Genomic DNA, 25,280 nt, shown 5'->3' with positions numbered 1-25,280 from the left:
CAGATCCCTCTTGCAGATGTCCTTGTATCACAGCTGTGGTCTACCTTTAGGGCGCTTTCCTTGCACGAGTTCGCCATAGAGGAGATCCTCTGGGATCCGGCCATCATCCATTCTCACAAATAAGCACTCCAGCTTTCTCCTTCAGTATTTTGTTTCTCATTGTATTCTCTCTCAGACTCCAATGGACTTGGATCCTCCATCTAAAAGCAATGCTAAACTAAGCACAGTGGTGTGAGGATCCAGTAATTTCACAAGTGGTATATCTACTTTTCTGTCCTGCAAAATACAGTTCCTTAGAGTCATAGCTAACATAGAATCTATGCCAAGGGATGAAATTAATGTATTTACTGCTATATCACTTCTGTCTATACCACTGATCTGGCTCATCAATGACATGATATAATCTTCAGATTTTACTGGAGCCAGTTCTGAAAACTTTGTTTGTTCAGAAATTTGGAAATTGCTGCCAAATACTTCTGTAGAGATTGCATGCATGCGGTATCTCAACATTGGATTTTGAGCAATGAAAGTCCTCATGTTCAGTCTAATGACTGCTTGCTGAGGATTGTTCAAGATCAAGCTCCTTTTAAGATATTGGTGAAAATCATCCACTTGCAGGATCTCTAGGCCCTTGGCTTCCAAAAGAGCTTGAAGCGGGTTCTGATTTTGCAGTATTCCAAGGTTCAAGGCACTCCAGTTAATAGATTGTCCTGCAAGTCCACAGTTTCTCCTGTAATGGCAGAAAAGGTCCAGGAAGGAATTGGCGGCAGCATAGTTGGCTTGCATTGCATTTCCAAAAAAGGAAGAAACTGATGAGTAACATACAAAATAGTCGAGATCCTGCCCTTGAGTAGCATGGTGAAGATTGATGGCTCCTGCAACCTTGGGGCTTAAGACTTCCTCAAAGTGAGATATTGTCAGGGCTTCAATCATCCCATCATGTAAAACCACAGCACTGTGGAATACACCCTTGATGGGGCGGTTTGGAAAGAGGTTGCGGATTGAATTGATCGCTCTGGTGACATCAGACCCAACAGTTACATTGCACTGCAGACTGACAATCCTGCTCCAGTCATACCGATTTTGCAAACTACTGATTTGCTGTTGATGCTCAGCATTGGGCTTTCTCCGTGAAAGTATTGCAATGCAACCTCCTCTGTTTTGAGCAATAAATCTCACCGTTTCAAAGCCGAGACCGGTGAGTCCCCCTGCGACTATGTACACAGCATTCTGCTTAAACAGGTGGCCCTTGGCTTCATACACTGGGATGTCAGAGATACAACTGTTGTGCATGTCACCCTTCAGCAAAGCAAGAGGTACAGTTTTGCAAGTGAAACGGGACATCAGAGGGTCTGTGTCCTTACAGTTCTCGGTCTGTTGGAATACTGAACAAGACAAGTTCTTCAGTTGCTTGAGTTGCATTGATTTCATCCAGTGAGAGAAAGACTTATGGGTACGTTTCAGAGATGCTTTCTGAAAAATGCTGGCAAGACTGAGAACATGAATCTGAATATTTTCAGGACAACTTCCCATGAGAGATGTCAGCCGTTCAACTTGGTGGTTTCCACTTACTACCACTATATCTTGGAGCTGCGAAAGTTGAGCCAAAACATCTTTAGGTAATCTTTCCAAGGGAGGCAGGAAAATAAGGGCATTGCAGTGAGCTACACTTTGCACCAGACTGCTGTCAAGTCTTGTACATAGGGCTTTCCAGCCTGCTTTCTGGGCTGACAGTGTAAGCACTTGGCACAAAACAGATTCTGGTTCAGTAGAAATAATGCCTAAAGATCCATTATGTTTTAGCTTTGGTAACATTTGATGCAAAATTTCCCAGGCAATCCTGAAGAAAGACACACAAGGTACAGTTTCAAAACATGGGAATTCCTGAGTGTTAAAACACACAGTGTCAGGGAGATTCAGTCTTGAAGATGCAACAACCGGATAACAGGAGATAATATGATCTCCCACCTTGAGCTGTTCCACTTTGCAACCTGCTGCCACGACTGTCCCACTGAAGTCGAGGGCCATAAGCTGATGCTTATCAATTGTCTGTGACTTCCAATATAACGTATTTCCAAAGTTCCAGCTGGAAACGCTAACAGGAAAAAAGTCTTCAGAATGGATACTTATTTTTTCAATTTGCACTTGCACGCTGTGGTTCTCCAGAGGAGCAGGACCATTGTCAGTCCATTCAGCAAATACATCTCTCACTTCATTAGGCTCCGAAGTATAAAGAGAGAACTGCTCAGTGTTTTGAAGAGGCCGTGAACGACAACTGTGGGATGTGCCGCTAATTTGGGTGTGTCTGATTTCAGAGGTGTAAATTCTCCCCTGATCAATCCACACTTCAGGATATTTCTGTGCTTCATATTCTACTAAAACATCTGCTAATGTTGAGATGTCTATTGTGCTTGTGGAGCTGAGATCAATCATCTGAAATGTGATTTCAGAAGCCTCTATCTTGCAGGTCCGTGCCATGCCATACAAAGCAAAGCCAGGGTTAATGTGGTCTACATTCTTGTCTGTTGCCCTGTAAGTGATTATTGTGATGGAACAATGACTCATTTTCTCTCTCAAGGCTATGATAAGTTGTCGAAAAGCTTCACAGCACTTGGATAAATGTGCAACCACACTGTCTGGATTGTTCTCTTTCAGCCTTTGAATTCCCCACAGAAACAAAACATCACTATAGCCCTGTACTTCCAGCTTAATTCTGTCCTGCGCTGCCGATTCTGGGCTTTTGACTTCCATCAATTTTTCCCACTCATCATATGTAAAAAACATAGAATCTTTATGCAAATACCTTTTTAGCTGCCGAGATACCCCATTTTTGTCAGCAAACACAGCAACCCTAGGGGCTTCTCCTGACTTTTGCATATTCTGAGAATGGGAGATCTCCTTCCACTTACTTTCAAAAAGTGAATTGGTTTCTTGAACGGATGTCTCCTTCACAAAAGTGATCCCAGCACGTTTTATCTCAACCAAAACAGAACCGTGTTTATCTGTGAAGCATCCGCAGAACTCCAAGTAGTTCTCAGTAGATTTGTTTGTTTTTAAATATATCACAATTTCTTCTTCCAATGGTCTCACAATTACAAGGCTGCTTATTCCAGAAGGAAAGCCTATACGATGCTTGAATGTTTTTGCAATCATAACCACTGTCATTTGCAGAAAACTGTCTAAGAGTACTGGATGGATAAAATACTCGTGCATTTCTTCTGTGGTCTGTTTGTTCACCTTCATGATGGTTATAGCTTCTTTCAGTTCTTCACAATTAAAAACATCTCCAAGCTGCTTAAATGTTGAACCATACTGGAATCCAGCAAAAGACAGTGTTTCATAGATCTCATCTCTGCTTATGAGCGATGTGCAGCGTTGCAGAACATCTTTAATGCAAATGCTCCTTTCTTCCAAATACATTTCTGAATTCCTTGTGACTTGCCCTGATGCAAAAACGGCCCCTGATGAAGAGAACACTTTGAAATCTTGTACTGCTTCTTGTGATTCCACTTTTACCTTCAATTCATGAGAACTTTCACTCAAAACGCATGGTGATGTAAACTTTATGCTCATCTGGCACATACTTAAGGGTGTTTTTGATCTTGAAGTACTTGTCACAGCTGCCAGAGCAAGTTCAACAAAAAAGGCACCAGGAACAAGAGAGACACCGTTGTGCTTGTGTTCATACAAATACGGTGTTAGGGCCTGAGAGATTGAACACTTCAATTCTGTGTTGTCATTGCTAACACTCAGAGCTAAAGGATGATGAAAGTTTGCAGCTTCTTGCTGGGTGCGATACTCCAAGTAGGACATGATGCTCTTACTTTCAAACTGATACCTGGGATAGCTGGATGGCACACTTTGATATCCATCAAAGAGGTGCTTCCAATCTGGATTGAACCCCAATTCAAAAAGGCCTTTCACAAGCATGAGAAGGGTCTCATATTCTCTGTTAGTTTGCAAAGAAAGAAACACTTCTCTTTGCTTCCCTAATGTTTCAGTTACATATCTCCGTAGTGCTCCTTGGGGACCGACTTCTACAAACACAGCGTTTTCCTTGTCCTTCACGGAAGTCATTAAGGCCTTTGCAAAAAGAACAGGATCCCGAACTTGCCTTGCCCAGTAACTGCCCGTGAGAAATTCATCTGAGACTACCTTCCCTGTCACTGTTGAAAACACCTCCAGCTCAGGCTTCTGTTTCTCCAACACCAGTAAGCTTTCTTCTATCTCTTGCAGTATTGGATCCATCATCTGGCTGTGATATGCAGCCGGCACATTTAAAGCATGAAGAAAAATGTTTTTTCCTCTGAAGTGTTCACCTAACTCTGTCTGAAGGGCACTGATGGAATCTGAATCTCCCGACAACGTGCAAGACTGGGGACTGTTAAAGGCTGCAACGCAGACCTTGCCTGAGTATGCTCCAAGGGCCCCAGACACTTCTTCCACTGGGACATTACCTACGACCAGCATCCTGCCTCCAGTGACTGTAGTCTGTAGCCTGCTCCTGTGATGGATGACTTTGACGGCGTCTTCCAGGGAAATATAGCCAGCGCAATGGGCAGCAGCTACCTCGCCAACTGAATGGCCAACAGCAGCTGCTGGTGTAGCTCCCCAGTATTGCAGAAGGGTGACCAAGGCCACCTGCAGCATAAAGAGTAAGGGCTGGGCAATCTCGGGTCTGGTCAAACCCTCATGTTCACTTCCTGCTAATTTCAGGAAGTCAATGGGAGAGTATTTCTGAAAGAGTCTTTCAATTTCCTGACATTTGTCTCTAAAGACTGGCTCAGTCTTTAGCAAGGCTGCAAACACCCCTTTCAAATTCAGCCCATTACCAGAAAACACAAAAACCAGTTGCGGAGGCCTCTTTGCTGGAACAATTTCTATTCCAGCTGCAGACGTAAGTTGTTGTTCCAGGTGCTGGAGAGAGGACGCCACAAAGGCTTTTCTGCACTTGTGGTTTCTGTGGCTTCTTCTGCATGCAGAGGTATAGGCCAGGCTTGGGAGGGTTACTGAGCCACCTGCACTGATGTGCCTAGCAGTGTCTTCCATTGTCCTTCTGAGAGAACAGCCTGAAGCTGCAGAGATGACAAACAGCTCAACAGGTCTTTTGACTGGAGGAAGAACCTGGGTTTGCTTAACCTGCCGGACAACCACATGGGCGTTGGTCCCGCCAAATCCAAAACAGTTGATCCCGGCTACTCTGCCCAAGTCGCCAGAGTCATCCCACCTCTCGACCATTGTGGGAATGGAGAGATTTAATTCCTCTGTATTTATGCTGCTGTTGGTCTCCGAGAAGTGCAAGGATGGAACGATCTTCCCATGGTGCATCATCAGGAGCACTTTGATTAGCCCAGCTGCCCCAGAAGCGGACTCCGTGTGTCCAATGTTCCCTTTAACGGAGCCCATCTTGAGAGGGGGCATGTGAGGAGACCTCTTTTTGCCAATGACATTGCCTAGGCTTTCTGCCTCAGTGGGATCTCCTATAGGAGTTCCAGTGCCATGTGCTTCAATATACTGCAGTGCCGATGGATCAACGTAAGTTGGGTAAACGCTGAGCAGGAGATTTTCCTGTTGCTCTTGAGATGGTTTGGTGATTGGAGTGGCAGATCTTCCATCCTGGTTAACTGCACTGACGCTGATGACACCCCATATTTTGTTGAAGTCTTCTTGTGCCTATTTGGAAGGAAAAATAAAATGACATTGATCAAGACTGTGGCACAATGGAAATGGCAAACAAAGAAACTCCCAGGAAAGCTAAGAACATAAGAACAGCCCCACTGGATCAGGCCATAGGCCCATCTAGTCCAGCTTCCTGGATCTCACAGCAGCCCACCAAATGCCCCAGGGAGCACACCAGATAACAAGAGACCTCATTCTGGTGCCCTCCCTTGAATCTGGCATTCTGACATAGCCCATTTCTAAAATCAGGAGGTTGCACATACACAACATGGCTTGTTACCTGTAATGGATTTTTCCTCCAGAAAGTTGTCCAATTCCCTTTTAAAGGCATCTAGGCCAGATGCCATCACCACATTCTGTGGCAAGGAGTTCCACAGACCAACCACACGCTGAGTAAAGAAATATTTTCTTTTGTCTGTTGTAACTCTCCCAACACTCAATTTTAGTGGATGTCCCCTGGTTCTGGTGTTATGTGAGAGTGTAAAGAGCATCTCTCTATCCACTCTGTCCATTCCCTGCATAATTTTGTATGTCTCAATCATGTCCCCCTCAGGCACCTCTTTTCTAGGCTGAAGAGGCCCAAACGCTGTAGCCTTTCCTCATAAGGAAGGTGCCCCAGCCCCGTAATCATCTTAGTCGCTCTCTTTTGCACCTTGTCCATTTCCATTATGTCCTTTTTGAGATGTGGCGACCAGAACTGGACACAATACTCCAGGTGTGGCCTTACCATCGATTTGTACAATGGCATTATAATATTAGCTGTTTTGTTCTCAATATCTTTTCTAATGATCCCAAGCATAGAATTGGCCTTCTTCATTGCCACCGCGCATTGGGTCGACACTTTCATCGACCTGTCCACCACCACCCCAAGATCTCTCTCCTGATCACAGACAGCTCAGAACCCATCAGCCTATATGTGAAGTTTTGATTTTTTGCCCCAATGTGCATGACTTTATACTTACTTACATTGAAACGCATCTGCCATTTTGCTGCCCATTCTCCCAGTCTGGAGAGATCCTTCTGGAGCTCCTCACAATCACTTCTGGTCTTCACCAACCGGAAAAGTTTGGTGTCACCTGCAAACTTAGCCAGCTCACTGCTCAACCCTGTCTCCAGGTTATTTATGAAGAGGATGAAAAGCACCGGTCCCAGGACAGATCCTTGGGGCTTTTCACTTCTCTCCATTGTGAAAATTGCCCATTGACACCCACTCTCTGTTTCCTGGTCTTCAACCAGTTCTCAATCCATGAAAGGACCTGTCCTCTAATTCCCTGATTGTGGAGTTTTTTATAGTAGCCTTTGGTGAGGGACCGTGTCAAACACCTTCTGAAAGTCCAGATATATAATGTCTACGGGTTCTTTTATAAGTTTTATAAGCTGTTATAAGCTTTTATAAGCTCTTTTATAGGTTGTCACAAGTCCTTTAATTTCTTGCAAAAGTTAGTAATACTCCTCTTATCAACTAATTACAAGTGTAAGACTGTGTGCAATTAATCATAGATTATACAAGTAAATGGAATATATGCTTTGCCTGAAAATGTGCATTGACAAACCAAGACAGTGGGTGTATTTTTCCTGTTTGCTTTTTTTGTTTCTGCAGTAGAGGCAGAGGTTTATAATGTAAAATTGCTTGTCTACTAAGCATCTTTAGGAGCCCAATCCTAGGCTTGGTGCACCGGCTTAATGCTGGCATGCACTGTTGCACCCTACTGCTGGGCGAGTGCCAGTGGTAACCCAGCACTGGCTGGCGCTGGGCTACTACCAGGCAGGCACCCAACCTCCACCATGCAGCAGTCACAGGCAAGGGGAGAGGTAAGTCCCAAGCAGGGGAGAGGTAAGTGGGGGCATGGGGGGAGGCGGGGAGGAGGCATTCCAGGGAAGGGGGAGGCAAGCAGAGGGCGGGAAGAGAACGTGGAGGGGGCATGTTGGGGAGGCTGGGAGAGGGTGGGGGGAGGCGTGCCGAGGGGAGGAAGCGGGGAGGGAGGGAGGTGGGACCGGTGGAATCCAGAGCCTTCGTGTAGGGCTCGCTGACTTACATGGAGGCTCTTGTTTCACCGCCCACCTTTGGGTTGGTGGTGAATCAAGTAGTCCCATTGTGGGGCTACTGCGCTTACCCAGGGGAAGGGGACAAAAGTCCCCTTCTTCTGGGGTGCCCAAGGTGGCTGCCTTGAGCATGCAGGATGCAGCGGCAGCCATTTTTGGTGCCACTGCAGCCGCGCGCCCCAGGCAGCTCAGGATTGGGCTGTAGGTCTCTCTGTTTACACTTCTTGTGTTTCTGGTTCCTGCCTTTTATGCTAGACCAACCTGATGGTATCCTGTTCTTTCGCACAATTGACAATTGCCTTTAGATGTCATGTGTAAGACAATACAGAGCTAGATAACTTTATAGTAATTTGGTCTTTCATTTCAGAATTTTGATGCTGGTTCTATAAACACTACAGCACCTTCTTTAGTGGTTTCAGCAAAACGACACCGCAGCCTTCTCCTCTTCCGTAGCCATCTGCCGCTTTGGAAAAAGGTTTGCTCAGCCCATCAGGAGAGATCATTTTGGCTTTGCATAGGGATACAAAGGTGCGGGGATCTATGATGCAGCTCACTCCTCCGCAAAGTGCTGCTTCACAGTCACCTATAGGAAAATGAAATTATTTTTCAAATTTCAGTTATTCTGAATTCTCTGTGTTCATCTGGGTCTAGTTCAAAGTGGTTGTTTGAGTATTTGAAGCCCTAAATAGTTGGGGGTCTTACAGGTGGATCCTACAGGGTCTTGACAACAGCAGATCTCCTAGTCTGCTGTTGTAAAAGCCACAGTTCTGGGGTAAGGGGCCCATTGTTGTTGTATGTGGCGGAGGTACAGTTGGAAATAGTATGCAGCTTGGCATGCCTGCTACCAACAGACCTGGCACCCAGGACACCGGGTAAGGTGGTGAGGAAGATCACAGTGATGATTGGGCCTAACCAGAGGTGTGCTGAGGGCGGGCTGGGGTGGATATTGGTGGCAGCTGTAGCACTGATATGCTCTATCCCCAGCCAGGGCTCAAAGCACTCCCTTGGACTCACTCAGATTTACATCAATCAAAGACCAGGAGTAGATCTGAGTGAGGCAATTGGAGATGAGGTAATGGCAGAGTAGGTAAGTATAAAATATCTTTACTTACCTCTTTGCTGCTGCCTGGTCCCCTGCTGTTCCATAACATGCAGCGGAGGCTGTTTTAGCATTGCTGCATACTCTGGGCCAGCCCGGGATATGACTGGGCCGTGAAATGTACTAAGGATTACTTTTTTCCAAACGTTCTTTCCTGAATGCTCAGCTCACCAGATAAGTCTTTGCTACAAGTGTCCAGGCCATCAGACTGAGGAAGACTGAGGCGGCAATCCTAATCACACTTTCCTGAGAGTAAGCTCCATTGAACAAAATAGGACTTATTTCTGAGTAGACCTAGTTAGGATTGTGCCCTGAGGAATGTAGGCAGTGGAGCTTGTGGAATTAATTGCCTAAAATGCCTGGCTGGGCCCACACCCTCATGGTTGTTAGGGAACTAGCAGCCTTTAAAAACATGGCATTGGGAGTGGCTGGCTCCTGGCTAGCTTGGTTTTTATCCTAAGTTTTCTTATTGGCATTACCTTTTATGACATTAGTTAGGAGAAATGATTTTGTATTTTATTGTATGAACGAAGCATAAAAGTTACTGGAAAGCAGTGATTGTCTGTTCTTGTGACAAATGAAATTCCAAGAAAACATTGCCCATAAATACCAAATTACAACAAATGTTATTAGTTAAGAAATTAGGCACCTTGTTTGATTGCGTTTAAGGCACAATGCAATGCATAAAAGAAGGATGAGCAGGCAGTGTCAATGGCAAGTGATGGTCCAGTCAGATTAAAAGTGTATGAAATTCGGTTAGCATTTATGCTCACTGCTACCCCAGTGCCATCATAATGATTAATTTGTGTCACTGCTCCACTGGAAACAATCTCATAGTCACGATTCATCAGACCTGAAAATAGAAAAGATGGGCTTCACGTTAACACGAGATGATAAGGTCAAATGTATGATAATCTGAGAAATAGGCAGTGAGGCAAGGCAGAACAGTGGCTGCCAAGGGTGATCAAGTAGTGAATGGCAGCAGTGTCACAATGGGGCGTGCGCCCGGTGTGGGCCAAACTAGGTGACACCTTCAGAAGGGGGTGACACCACACCACACCACCCTTCGTTTGGCGATCTTCAGCCCACTCTGAGCCCAGCCAACTCGCGCTCTTATGGATTATCCTGTTTTCGCCTGTTACCGGCGAGAACTCGAAGCAACTGGGCCGGGTGTGAACTGACAGTCACTGAATAGAGACTATTCCGAGGCTGACTTTTTGCATCTCAAGCAATGTGATAGTCTGGAAGGTCAGGGAAGATGTGATCCCTTCACTATGTCACCCCCGAACTTCCGGAACACTGAGCTGCTGAAAGTAAGTGCTGCACAGGATGAAACCCGCCCTCAGGATACCTCTGGTGAGTGAGAGATCAAAAGAGACTGCTGAAATTTGGAAACATGGCCAACGCAACCCCTCCCCACCTCCCCCTATAGCCCCTAAAGCCAAAGTGGCACCCACATAATCTAAGATTCCTTGATCTAGCTATTTTTTAAACTGTGCAGGTCTGAGCCTCAAAACAAAATAATGGCACTGCTGCAACTCATTTGAATCTATGTCATAATCTACTTTTGAACCCTCACCCACCTGATCCAAACATTTATAGATTTTGACTTAATGATTTGACTTAATGAAACATTTTTCTCCTGACTTTTCTTAGTCACTGTGATTACACACTAATTGATTCAAGATGCACAGACTGTAACCCACCAATAAAAACCCCTATTTTGGTGCCACTGATGTCCTCTGTGGGTATTCCTGCATCCTCTAGTGCTCTGTAGGTGCACTCCAGGAGTAGCTTTTGCTGAGGATCCATACGTGCAGCTTCCATATCATGGATACCAAACAGCCTGTTGTCAAATGTGTTGAATCTGTTGAATGTGTTGAAAAGGACAGATGGTTACACGTCCACGCAAGTAGTACTAAATATTGTTTAATGAAGGTATACCCCACCACATATAGTGAACTTCCAAGTCAGTTCACAAACAAAAATGCATCAGATAAACATAGAAAATTCCTAACAGTACACCCTTATCTTTGACTTACATTCTAGCAGCAACTGTTACCCTGCACATGCTTGATCTCAGAAGCTAAGCAGGGTCAGGCCTTGTTAGTACTTGGATGGGAGACCGCCTAGGAATACCGGGTGCTGTAGGCTTCTACCATAGTCTTTCGAGACTGAAGGTTGCCAACCATTTGACTTACATTCTTTGAGTAAAGATAGCATCTTTGGTTGAGCTGGTTGAGTTCAAAGATAACCAGGTGTAGAAGATCTATGTTGAGGTCATACTACACTTGCACCAGCATAGTGACTACGAGTTCAATCCTGAGCTCGGTGCTATAAGGCAGGTTTGCGGGCCTTAGCACTGGTGCTCTGCCAGTGGTAGCCCAGCACTGGGCAAACACTGGAGCTCTGCTGCTCAGTGGTCACACAGACTGTGGAGCAGTGGTAAGGTAGGTGGAGGCAGGGAGGAGGTGTTGCAGGGCAGGGGGAGGTGGAGGGAGAACAGGGAGAGGGTGGGGAGGAGGCGTTCTGGGGGAGGGACTGGGGAGGGAGGGAGGCGGGACCGGTGGAGCTTTTCTCCACTGGATCCTGAGCCTTCATTTTGGGCCACCAGCCCGACACGGAGGCTCAAAATTCTACGCTGACCCAAGGGTCAGTGTGGAGTCAAGTAGCCCCATTGCGGGGCTACTTGGCTTACCTGGGGGAAGAAGACGAAAGTCCCCTTCTCCCAAGGAGCCGCCGACAGTGCCTAAGAGGCATGCAGGATGCAGCGGCAGCCATTTTCGGCGCCGTTGCAGCCCTGAGCACTGGGAGCTCAGGATTGGGCTGTACATCAGTAATACACCACTGGCAGAAGGGGCAAAAATGGGCAATGTTGGGAGGAGTGGGGTATAGTAAGGAAATTATGGTCACCCACAGGTCAATCCAACCTCCCCAACAGTAGTCTAACATGATGCCTGCACAGGAGGTTGCGCAGGTTAAAAACACTTCAATTGGTGCTAATGGCATGGTCCCTAATAATTGCTCCCCCACTTCCTCTTTCCTCATCCCTGCAGATCAACCGAAAACAGAACTCTGAGTAGAGAAATATAGGGTGCAATCCTAACCCCTTATGCACTGACATAAGGGCAATGAAGCTCCAAGGTAAAGGAACAAACATTCCCTTACTTTGAGGAGGCCTCTGTGAGTGACACCCACTCAGTGCAGGACGCAGCACATGTCCCTTTGGCTGGAAAGCACTGACATAAGGGGTTAGGATTGCACCCACAGTCCCTCAACTAATTCACTGCACCCTCAAATCCAGAGAACATAAAGCACTTATTTGAAGAGGGGAACACTTTTGACAATTTGTACAGAAGAAGAAATTTCAACTTGATTGCTGCTTTCTTTGACACACAACACTGATTGGTGAATGGTAGCTGAACTGCCACGAATGCTGCGGATTGGCTGTTGGTGCTGCTCTTTCACATTTTTTTTCTTCTGCTATTCTCTGCTGCTTGGAGTGCATAGAGACAGGGGCAGCCCATCCATAAGGTGAGGTGATGTGGATTGCATCAGCAATTGTGGGGGGTGGGTTTGGGATGTCCTTTACCCTGCATCTGCCACCACTGCCACCTCTCTCCAGCTTGCTGCAGACACAAGCCACGTTGATCCACTTTCTGTCCAAAAAGTGTGCAGAAAGCAGTTCAGTGCAGAACTTCTGGTTTTATTTACAGGTGCCATGTGAATGAAAGAACTTCATCCACAGAGCCCCTTTGAAGTCCCACATTTTTATATGAAAGCACTTGAATCCAAAAATCCATAATACCTGATTAAAAAACAGTAATAAAGTAGCAATAAATATAAGTCATTCAATAAGCCTTGAATGTCGTGTGAAACAGGTGAATCTGTCTTTTCAAAACACATAAAGATGCATAAATGTCAGGCAACTCTTACCTTCAACTCCATCTTCCCACTATGGGAAAAATCTGGAGCCTGGACAATGCCATCAGCTGCCAAACATCAATCTAAGATCAGAGCACCTTTGACACAGCATGGTCAAAATATACAGGATCAGGGCCTTCTCAGTGGTAGTGCCCCAATTGTGGAATTTTCCTCCCCTTAAAATTAAGACCAACTCCCTTTTAGCAGGGCCTTAAGGCCTTTTTATTTAGAATGGTGTAATTGCTTTTAATATTTTATTACTGTGAAATTTTAAACTTTGTGGTCACTTACTGGAAATGGCCCAGTTACAAAGTCACAAACTTTGATTGCTCTTACTGGGAGAAAGGTGTGGAATAAATTCTTTAAATGAATGAATGAATGAATGAATGAATGGGAAAGAACTCTTTGAGAGGAAAAGATAATTCTTGATTTCAGACCCTTCAGGGCTGCCTAGCTCATGTGTTTTCACTGATTATAGTTTACTTGCATGGAAATGCCATTGTAACATTGCCCTAGGGACCAAGGGCATCCAGGGTCTTTTGGGCAATGGGGATTGCAGTTTACACCATTCCCAATCTTAAAGGCAATTCCCAATTCCCAATCTTAAAGGCAATAGGATTGGGCTGTTAGAGTCCAATCCTATCCAACTTTCCAGTACTGATGCAGCCCTACAGTAAGGGAACAAACGTTCTCTTACCTTGAGTAGTCCTCCTTGACTGCTCCCCCACTGCAGGATGCAGCGCATACCCTATTGGTACGGCTGCATCAGTGCTGGAAAGTTGGATAGGACTGAACCCTTGATTCCCTCCACTAGGAAGACCAGGAAGTCTAATGTGCCTTTTGGGATTACTCTTTTGGAAAAACTTCCAATACTTATCTGTGGATAAAAGTTATATGTATGTATTTATTGGATTTGTGTGTGTGCTGCTGTGCCATAAAACAACCAAAACAGAATACTAATAAGAGAATAAAACATCAATACTAAATAACAGCATGAAAAACAAGACATGGGGACCAAAAAAAGTTCAGAAAATCACACCAAGTACAGCAGAGAAAAAGCTATTATGCAAATCATGTTTGGGTAAAAAAGGTTTTAGCACCACAGCAGAAAGCAGGAGAAACAAGGCCCAGTCAATAACAACAAAAGAAAAAAGAAAACTTCTAATTATATAATTTTTGATATAATTTAATTTCAGTAGACACAACCATTTCAAAGGAATATATATATTATTTATTTCTAAGCAATTTTTATTTGTCATTAACTTTGCCTGTGCCTTCATGGTAAACACTGTCTGGCCCAGTCAAACAAGGCATGATCATTATTAGTCTTACCCATCAAGAAGTGCAGCACGTGTAGTGAATATTTTCCCTGGTTTGTTGGGGTCTGGATCATACCACTTCTGGGTGTCAAATCTTTCCGGGGGTATTTCTACTGTACAGTTTCTGCCTTCTACCAACACTTGCCAGAAATTGTCAATTCCTTCTCCTGCAGCAAGATTTAACATATATGTTAGCTACCTATGTTCTCAGTATTTGAGGGAGAGGGAACTACCATTTTGCATATATATCTATTTCTCTTGAAAACAGTGGAACTCAGCCACAGTCAACAATCTCCTATTACAATGTTTCTGAAACTGTGAGTCAGGACCCACTAGGTGGGTGATAAGCCAATTTCAGGTGGGTCCCCATTCATTTCAATGTGTATTTTATTTTTGTTAGACTTGATGTCTAACATCAAGTCACATGGTATGTGACTGCATTTGGGTAAATGTTACAGATCTATAGGCTACTATGTATATAACAATGATTTAACAATGTATATAACAATGATTGTCAATGGGGTTTACTCCAAGGTAAGTGTGGATAGGATTGCACACCGTCACCGTCAACGTAATTACTTCTGCGCAGCTGCCTCTTCTGTTCCCCCTTTGAAAACAAGGGGGAACGGAGGCGGCAGCTGAGGCCCCCATGGAGCTTTCCGCGCCGCAGGGGTCTCCATGACATCGGTCTGGGGCTGCATCCAGCGGCTACACTACAGCGGCTGTAGTGGAGACCTCATGCGGAAGGCTCTGTGGGGCCGGGAAGCAGCACGCATCTCCTCTCAAGTTGGAGGGGCGCATGCCGCTTCCCCTGCGCCACAGAGAGACGCCCTCCGAAGCACAGGAGGGGCAATCTGGGCCGGAAGGCTTGCCCTGCGCATTGGAGGGACACCCTCCAAAGTGCAGGAATGGTGACCCGGGCCGGGAAGTGGCACGCGTCCCCTCCGACTTCAGAGGGGGCGCGCGCCACTTCTGCTCTGCCTCTGAGAGATGCTCTCAGAGGTGGAGCAGGGGCACCCAGGACTGCTCCTGGAAGGCAGTGTCTTGGCACCAACTGGGCCACCCCCTCCCCTCTGTCAGTGCCTCTCTAGGGAACCTGTCTCCTATCCTCCTATAAAAGAGGAGGGAAGGGGAGGGGCAGCTCAGTCGGTGCCCAGGTGCTGACAGAGTGGCAGCAAGTTGCCTCTCTGCAGCGCTTCTGGCCGCTCCTCCTGGGGGGGCGCGGGTGGGGGCAGGGCAAGGCGAGGCTCTGAGGCGCCCCTGGAGGGTCTGCGCTCAGGGCATTTGTCCCATTTGCCCCCCCAGGTACGCCAGTGATCTCTAATATATTCATTTATGTAAATTTAGTCAAATTTGAAATGTAAATTGATTCTTTTTTCCCCCGGTCCAGACACAGTGTCAGAGAGATGATGTGGCCCTCCTGCCAAAAAGTTTGAACACTCCTGCTCTATGCCATCAATATTCAGATATCAAGATGATGTTCAAGAAACCACATGGTCTTCTTCTGAGCTTTTGGGTGGTACTCATGAATCATCTGTGCTCTGCATTGCTTGGTTTGGTGCATTTAAAGTCTGAACCAGCAATTATGAAAAGCATAATTGTGGATAACACTCTTTCCCAGGTGAACAATAGAGTGTAGCTGATGTAACAAAATGGCTCACAGCTTACAGACTGCTTCTGACAGGATCCTTGATGTGTGCGCATGTTCCTCCAGTCTTGAATCATCAGTAAATCACCATGTTGCTTAATAATTCCAATTTCTACCTAATCTCCACTACCTCTTTCATGACTTACTGCTAGACTTTGATATCTCTGCCTAGGACTGGCAATTTCATGTAGCAATTATGGAAGCTTACCTCCAGGAAAATGGCATGCTATCCCTACTATCGCTACCTCGTCTTCAGACTTCATTTTCTCACATGTATTCTGCAACTGCAAAATAATTATAAAATAATTGTGTGTGTTTTTTTTCTAAGCATCTATTTATTTAATCTTGTATAAATATAGTCAGGTGGAATCTGAATGATATACAGCTACATTCATTCATATGCAAAACATTTGATCGCTAGAGACTGCCATCCTATGAGTATTGACCTGGAAGTGAAGATTGTGGAACACAGTGAGCATGTTTCTGAGGACATATGCACAGTGTCAGGCTGTCAACTAGGTTAGAATGTGTGAGTGCAAAAGACATGCTCACATCAACATAGCTAGGCTGAGCTTAATTCCCGTCTGTTTACTCTTAGATCCTCTGAGTTGCCCTATTAGCTACCCTAATAGTATTCTTAATTTTTTAAATCATGTCAACTGTCACTGGCGTTTTCTCCAGTTAATGCATACTGCTTGTGACACTTGTTCCAATACCATCTAATATGTGCAAGTAACCATAAAAAAAATTATGGCTGTGATGTTTTCCAAATGTCCTTATCAACTGCTATTAGTGTGCCAATTCAGTATACTAATAAAACCACAAGAGAGCTATCAATATTTATATGCGGTGATTTTTGAATTCCAGTGCACAGGGCATGCTTTTTTTTTTGCTCTTAGGAAGCAAACTCAACCATGTTGTATTCAACTGTTGAATTGAGCTCAACTTGCCAACCCTCACAGTTGATCCTGGGTGACATGTATAACAACTTGGCCTGCTCCATATGACTTATAGAGGTGAAGAGTACAGGGGTAATGGACCCAGTAGAACAGTTCTGCTTTTATCCCTCTCTTCTGGCATGTGGTGGGAGGGTCCAGAGGTGCAACTAGAAGTCCCGGCGCCTGGCGTCATATAACATTGTGATATCACTTCCTGGTTCTCCCCAGAGGAGGAGGTGCTGGAGGTGCCACAGGAGAAGGAACAGGGCGCACAAAGCCACCAGTGCCTCCTTCTCTGAAGAGAACACAGAAGTGACTGCCTTGTGTGTTGCGCCCCTCTGGCAGAGGAGCAGGTACTCCTCAGGCTCCAATGTAGTTATACCTCTGAGAGGGTCTATTAGACATCTGGAAAGAAGCAAAGAGCAAGCAGGTGGAAGATACACTGTTGCTCAAGGATCCACTGTATATGCACATAATTTTGTTGCCTGTTCTCCTTGCAAGCACACTGTGCGCATGCATTCACAAAATGCTCATTTTTGTTATGCAGTTGCTGTGCAGGATCTAGTCAATGCTCCTACAGCTATCATGTCTATTGCAGCAAGATCAGAACATTAAACCAGAATATTCTGTCTCAAGAACAGTGTGCTGCGCACACCCATATCCCCACAGCCTATCTTTTGGTTCTTTGGAGTGCCAGGTACACTGTGATTGTAGAAGTGTGGCAAATCTAGTTTGATTATTGCCTGATCATCACCTGTTACAAATTACACATTTCTCCTCCTCCTCTCCATGCTCACACCATTGAAACATTTAATTTTACTTCTTAAGAGCTTCAGCATTTCCTCATTATATCAATTGAATGGAGGGAGGAGGGATGAACAATTACTTTACCTTCTGCCCCCCCCCCCCCGTTTTAGCCAATACTCTAAGCTCTTTTTAGCTGATGGTGCCTCCTTCCATGTTCCTCAACCAGTCTCTTCATCACACTGAGAACAGCAGGACTGTAGTAGCTTTTCCCCACACTTGGTAGGTAAAAGTGCAGTGGCAGTACACTCTCCTGCTGGTTCAAGGCATTTAAAGGAATATGCAAAGTCTCCCAGTGAAGCAAGAGCAACTCAACACTTGTATGCATGCATTTTTCACTGTTTGTCCCTTTCAAATACATTGATGGAAGCTTTAACTACAAAAGGACTGGACCCTTGCCTGCAAGTACATTAAAAGAGACAAGCAGCAAATATTTGATGTATACAGTTTTCATAACTGACAAGGATGTGTGGGTCTTTTGTACTCAGTACCTTGTATATGCAATTCAAGTTGTGTGAGGAGCTGCCCAGTGGCTTCTAGGCTCAGAAGTTTTAGAGGAGGCCAGTGGGACCCTAGAGCAAGTGAGGGAGGCTGCATGTCCCCGACTGATTAAATGAATTGACTTGAATCTGCCACCATTGCACCTCAGTTCCCTCAATGGTGCATGAGAGGCCAGCATGGTAGGTGGTGGTATTACCTTAGCTTGGCTTCTGTCCTTGCACTCCACAAAGCTGGGCAAGGGCAAACCACCCCCCTCCCGCCTTATTCAAGGTAGCACCTCACCTTGTTCTTCTCAAACCCACAGATCACAGATAGTGGCAGCTGTAGGACTCTGGATCAAACTTTAAAAATTTAAATATAATTTGAAAATAGGAAAAAAATTCTTAAATATGTAAAAAAAAGTGTGACATATTCTCAAATGTTTGTGAATATAAATGAGTTGCCAAAGGTTATAGAACATCCACTCAATATAATGCACTTCAAGCATACTTTTACAGTGTGAGTCTATTTCAAGTTTATTCAGATGTAAGTCCCACTTTGTTCAATTTGGCTTACTCCCAGGCTGACTTACTCCCAGAGTAACTTTCCAGAACATAGGAAAGTGTGTGTAGGATTTCAGCCTTACAGTGCAATCCTATGCATGTCTACTTAGAAGTAAATTCCTGTGTTCAGTGGGGCCTACTTCCAAGAAAGCATGCATAAGATTGCAACCTTGATCTATTTCATCCCACTTCAGTCTTGCATTCTGATGCTTCTCTATACCCTATTTCAACATATGGTTCTTTCATGAAACCACCAGGATCCTAAGCTAACATACCAGATGCTATAATGTGACATAAAAAGCTACGACAGTAGTCACTGGATCATATCACAATTACATTAATTAGTTGGTTAAGGCTCTGTATAACAGTTTCACTTGTGGTCCAAAAATAATCTAATATAAATTAGTAGTAAAGAAGAACTTACCTATTCAAAAAATAATTCTGCCAAGGCAAATAATAAAATAAAGAGAAACAACTATTCTTTAAGCTTGCTCCATCTCCAATATAAGTACTCTGACTGATTTGGCAATACCTGTAAGCATTTCACAGGAAATTCCTTGTTCTTGAAGACTGAATCACCTGCTGCTCGTGTTGAACTGGCATTTGCTGCATATATACTGGAGCCTACATCATGTGATAAAGTTTATTGCACCATTATTTTTTTCTTATGAGTCATGCAGGAAACTATATACAATCCCAGATGGGAATGCAAGCATGTGAAGGTGTGCACAGCAGTCTAGAGAAGGCAAACCCTTTATCACAATTCATAGATATTTCATGAAAATGGAAACATTACAGAAGTCCAGTTTCATTCATTGTGGCACTATACCAGGAGTCTCTAAACCCAGGCCCGGGGGCCAGATGCGGCCCAAAAGTGCCTCTATCCAGCCTGCGGCCAGCCTCTGATCCCGAGAGCCTCTGGCCCAGTTGACCAAACACAACCAGAGTTGTGCTTGAGGGGTGGGGAATGGGGGTCCATTTAAGTGTGTGTGCTTTATTTCTTGGGCTGTGTTCATGCTCGAAGTCCTGGACATTTGAACCCATTCATTCATTCATTTCAGTCATTCATCTAAGTTCCATCTCTAATGTATTTATTTAAATTTTATATTGAATTTTTTTTTCCAGCCCTCGACACTGTGCCAGATATTTCATGCGGCCCTTCGCCGAAAGGTTTAGAGATCCCTGCACTATAAGAACATAAGAACAGCCCCACTGGATCAGGCCATAGGCCCATCTAGTCCAGCTTCCTGTATCTCACAGCGACCCACCAAATGCCCCAGGGAGCACACCAGATAACAAGAGAGCTCATCCTGGTGCCCTCCCTTGCATCTGGCATTCTGACATAACCCATTTCTAAAATCAGGAGGTTGCGCATACACATCATGGCTTGTACCCCATAATGGATTTTTCCTCCAGAAACTCGTCCAATCCCCTTTTAAAGGCGTCTAGGCTAGACGCCAGCACCACATCCTGTGGCAAGGAGTTCCACAGACCGACCACACGCTGAGTAAAGAAATATTTTCTTTTGTCTGTCCTAACCTGCCCAACACTCAATTTTAGTGGATGTCCCCTGGTTCTGGTATTATGTGAGAGTGTAAAGAGCATCTCCCTATCCACTCTGTCCATCCCCTGCATAATTTCGTATGTCTCAATCATGTCCCCCCTCAGGCGTCTCTTTTCTAGGCTGAAGAGGCCCAAACGCCGTAGCCTTTCCTCATAAGGAAGGTGCCCCAGCCCCGTAATCATCTTAGTCGCTCTCTTTTGCACCTTTTCCATTTCCACTATGTCTTTTTTGAGATGCGGCGACCAGAACTGGACACAATACTCCAGGTGTGGCCTTACCATAGATTTATACAACGGCATTATAATACTAGCCGTTTTGTTCTCAGTACCCTTCCTAATGATCCCAAGCATAGAATTGGCTTTCTTCACTGCCACCGCACATTGGGTCGACACTTTCATCGACCTGTCCACCACCACCCGAAGATCTCTCTCCTGATCTGTCACAGACAGCTCAGAACCCATCAGCCTATATGTGAAGTTTTGATTTTTTGCCCCAATGTGCATGACTTTACACTTACTGACATTGAAGCGCATCTGCCATTTTGCTGCCCATTTTGCCAGTCTGGAGAGATCCTTCTGGAGCTCCTCACAATCACTTCTGGTCTTCACCACTCGGAAAAGTTTGGTGTCATCCGCAAACTTAGCCACTTCACTGCTCAACCCTGTCTCCAGGTCATTTATGAAGAGGTTGAAAAGCACTGGTCCCAGGACAGATCCTTGGGGCACACCGCTTTTCACCTCTCTCCATTGTGAGAATTGTCCATTGACACCCACTCTCTGCTTCCTGGCCTCCAACCAGTTCTCAATCCATGAGAGGACCTGTCCTCTAATTCCCTGACTATGGAGTTTTTTTAGTAGCCTTTGGTGAGGGACCGTGTCAAACACCTTCTGAAAGTCCAGATATATAATGTCCACGGGTTCTCCCACATCCACATGCCTGTTGACCTTTTCAAAGAAATACCAGGGCTACTGCTCTCTCTGAGAGTGCTTGACCTTGTTTCCTCACTTTGTAAGAAAACAGGGGCTGTGGTGGGATTCAAATAAATTAACAACAGGTACTATGTCCTAGTACCAGCTAACCTATGTCCTAGGTACCAGCTACTAGTACCTAGTACTAGTAACAGCCTGGAGGCAGGCTGTGCAGCATGGCCTTTCCCAGTTTGAAGAGACACTTTGCCAACAGTCTGAGGCTAAGAGGCAAAGAAGGAAGGCCCATAGCCAGGGAGACAGACCAGGGACAGACTGCACTTGCTCCCGGTGTGGAAGGGATTGTCACTCCCGGATTGGCCTTTTCAGCCACACTAGACGCTGTGCCAGAACCACCTTTCAGAGCGCGATACCATAGTCTTTCGAGACTGAAGATTGCCAATACTATGTCCTAATGACCATTTTAAGACATATGAAAGGCAGCGGAACTTCGAAGGTAAGTTAGTGAAAGCAGGCAAGGCTGCAAAGGGGGTACAGGGGGCCATGGGTGCCTGGATAATTGATGGGCATACTGGGGGGGGGCCCAGTACAGGGACCAAAAGTGTACAGCTGTGGGCCAGGCAGAATCTGGTTTTAAATCTTGCTCTCTTGTTGTCACTGTGCTGTGAAACAAGGCTGCAATCCTACCCACACTTTCCTGGGAGTAAGCTCCACTGACTATAATGGGACTTAATTCTGAGTAGACAAGCATAGGATTCGGCTCCAAGATGGCACTCCTCTCCACACCTACCTGCGAGTAAGCCCTATTGACTATAAGGGGACTTACTCCTGAGTAGACATACCTAGGATTGGGCTCAGCCCTCAATGCATCATCCCTCTTTGGGCCCATTGCTTGCTACCATAACAGGTAAACCTGCAGGCATTCTGAGCCGCGGGTCAGGCGCCCGCTCCCCTCCAGCGCTCATTCGGGAGCTGGTTTTCCTCCTTGAAAGAGCTGCCGCCCCTTGACACGCCTTTTTGCGCGGAACGCCTCCCCCAGAAGTTGCTGGTAAACCGAAGAAGCGCCCCGGACGCACGCGCGTGTTTGCACGAAGTGTGCCCAAGAGTGAGAGGCAGCAGCAAAGCCCTGGAGAGCCGAGAGGCGCACAGGGCGGGGTGTGCAGTCCTCGTTCCCTTCGCGGGAACACCATGCAGGGCAAACGTCACCTGTGAATGGTGCCATCCTCACAGCAGGAGGGAAAGAGGCGGCACACACACCCCACACTCACTCACACACAGTCAGACTTACCCACCCCCACACACCCCCCACATACTCACACTTACCCACACCCACCCTTTCACACACACCCCCCACACTCACACTCACACACCCCACACCCACCGCTCACTCACCCCTCCACACTCACTCTCACAAAGTCAGACTTACCCACCCCCACACACACCCCACACACTCACACACCCCACACCCACCCTTTCACACACACACCCCACACTCACACACCCTACACCCACCGCTCACTCACCCCCCCACACACTCCCCCCACACTCACAGTCACACTTACCCACCCCCACCCCCACCCTCTCTCTCACACACACACACACCCCACATTCACTCACACTCACATTCACACTTACGCCCAGAGGGAATGAATGAGGCGCTACCTCGACGCTGCTGCTGCTCCGAGGGGAGGCCCGGGCGGCTTCGTGGTCCGCGGCGGGTGGAACCGCCAGGCTGCCTCCTCCGGGAAAGCGCTGAGAGGATGCGACCCTTCCCCTGGGAGCCGCTCACAGCACTGTGCAGCCGGGCAGGAAGTGTCGCCGCCGCCGCCCCCGCCGTTCTCACTCCGGTGTTGTGACAGAGCCAGCCTTGTGTGGAAAAGCGAGCCCGACGGGCGCAGCCCCGCGCCACCGACTGCGGGAGCAGCTTCCCGGGGGGGACCTCTGCGGCCAGGGACAGCCCGCGGGGCCTTCGACCAGGAACAGAGCTGCTCCGCCACCACTCCCTCGCCCACCACCACCTGAAACAGCGTCTTGGCCCGCCCGGCCGCCCGCCGGGGAACTCCCCCGCTGGCCCCAGCCGCGAGGCCCGCTCCCCGGGCTGACACGGCTGCCGGCGGGGTGCCCCGACCGCCTCGCCCTGGTCGCGGGGAGAGGCACCTCCCTGGGGGTTGCGGCACGGCCTCCGGGGGAGCAGCTCCACGAGGCGGGGCACCTCGCTGGGGGTTGCTCCCTCCCTCCCTCCCCGCTGGCCCTGGTCGCCTGCGAGGCGGACTGGTGGGGCTTGCCCACCGCTCTCCGGGGGATTCCCGCCTGTCCTCGCCACCCCCGCCCCTCCGGGTAAGACAGGGGCTGGCCCCGCGGCGAGCCCCTGACATTCACCACTCCTGCTGCCCCAGGACGGGCCTGAATGGGCTCGTAACCTATGGTCACAAGTTCTCCTCCAGCAGTGCTCCAGCAGCCCTTTCCTTGCCATCGGCTCCAAGACAAACCGTGGGGGCGATTTGGCTGTATAGGGAGCAAATGGGTTGCCGTGACAACCCCATGGCTTGTCCCACGACCCTCCAGGCACCCAGCAGGGATTGTGTCTACTAGCTGGATCCTCTCTGTACACTGGCCAGAGCATTGACCGAACCTCCACACTTGCAAGAAAATCACCCAAGGTCACCAGGAAACCATCAAGATCCATTAGGAATCGAGAATGGATCACTCTCTGAGGTCCCTCACCCCTGCCGGGTGAGGTGTTGTCATATTATCATTATTCAGAAGAATGTGTATACATAGACTACTTTTCTTCAACAGAGGGTAGCCCACAAAGCTGACTACACAGCTAAATAAATGGACACCCCAATCCTAACTAACCGATGAACCAACGGCATAGGAATGCCGGCACAACCTAAGTCAAATCATGTACATGGCAGTGAGTCCCACTGAATACAATGGGCATTACATCTGAGTAGACATGCCTGAGAGTGTGCTGACAGTAGTGCACCAGATCCATAGGTCACATGACAGCCTGTGCCCACAGGCACAGCCACTGCAGCACAACCTGGCACCAACCATGTAGCACACAGGGACCTTCCCCACACAGGGAAGGTCCCCAAAGATCTGCGCAGGCAGACACAGCACACCAGCCATACCATCCAGTCACACCTGCAAAGCACCCTGTGTATCAGCTGCTTGCTGCAGGGAGGCCTGCTGGCAGCACAGGGCAGGCACATATGGCACCCACCCCCATGCCATAGTGAAGCTGCACATGGGAGGGAGGGGGCATCCTTAGTGCTGTCTTGGCCCTTGCCCTAGCCAGGACAAGCCCAGCCCATTCGTGCCAGGCGAAGCCATGTCTCCCATGGCAGTTTACTGGTGTGATGGTGGTCCCAAGGAGTGGGCCACTACTGCCTGCTACAAGAGCCATAGCATCTGCAGGTGCGGGGGGTGGGGCTGTGGCTCAGGTGCCTATGTGAGGCCTGAAAGACCCTCTCCTTATGGATGACTGCCTTGATGGCCTTCTGATTGCCACTTAGTTGCCAACAGATTGGCCATGGGGGCCCAATGGCTTGTCTCACTACCCTCCAGGCATCAAGTTTGGGGACAGTGGTGGAGCCCATGAGGGTGTGCAAGTGGGGGCATAACCCCACTGCCCTGACTAGTGCTCCCACAACCTCAGTCATGTCATGGAGGTGCTATCTGTGCTGCTTTGTGCGACAATGTCATAGATTTCATAGAGAGCCAGGATGGTGTTGTTGAACACCAGAACCACTATCCAGGTTCAAATCCCTGCTCGGCTATGAAGGTTCCTGGGTGACATTGGGCCAGTCACGATCTTTCAACTTACTTACTTCACAGGGTTGTTATGAGGCAGTGGTGTAGCATGGCTGGGGCGGCCCACCCCACCCCACTCCACCCCCACCCCCACGGCAATCCAACCATTTGCCAGGCTATCCAATGGTGACCTTAGGCCACTATCTCTCAGCCTCACCTACCTCACAGGGTTATTGTGAGGACAAAAGGAGGGAAGGAATCATGTACACTCCCCCAAGCTCCTTGGAAAAGGGGGGTATAAAAATGAATAAATAACCAAATCTCATGAGATTTCAGAGTCACCAGACATGGTTCTGGCTCTGGTTCAGATCCTGGGCACATGCGTGAAAGATGTTAGCCTGATGTGATGAGACTTCCCAACATTGGGTTATTTTCTGGTCCATGTGTAAGTGTGACACCCCATTTTCTGCTTGTTTACATGATGGATTCAGAGCCAGCTCATTCCCTTTCCAAGTGACAGCCTGGCTTAAGGCT

The 25,280-nt window shown here is 47.2% G+C and overlaps 1 protein-coding gene across 1 annotated transcript; it reads right to left on the bottom strand.

The window, feature by feature from the left end:
- Positions 1–171: 171 nt before the first annotated feature.
- On the bottom strand, positions 172–15,975 carry LOC136651323 (mycolipanoate synthase-like). Its single transcript, XM_066627602.1, has 6 exons — positions 15,921–15,975; positions 14,078–14,231; positions 10,528–10,688; positions 9,471–9,674; positions 8,124–8,305; positions 172–5,673 (listed from the first exon to the last, which is right to left on the bottom strand). The coding sequence occupies exons 1-6, from the start codon at positions 15,973–15,975 to the stop codon at positions 172–174; spliced, it is 6,258 nt and encodes a 2,085-aa protein (XP_066483699.1).
- Positions 15,976–25,280: the final 9,305 nt, after the last annotated feature.

The sequence above is a fragment of the Tiliqua scincoides genome, chromosome 5 (assembly GCF_035046505.1).
Source record: "Tiliqua scincoides isolate rTilSci1 chromosome 5, rTilSci1.hap2, whole genome shotgun sequence".
NCBI classification, from domain to species: Eukaryota; Metazoa; Chordata; class Lepidosauria; order Squamata; family Scincidae; genus Tiliqua; species Tiliqua scincoides.
The sequence above is the reverse complement of the archived record's forward strand: the minus strand, read 5'-3'. Positions and strand labels throughout refer to the sequence as shown.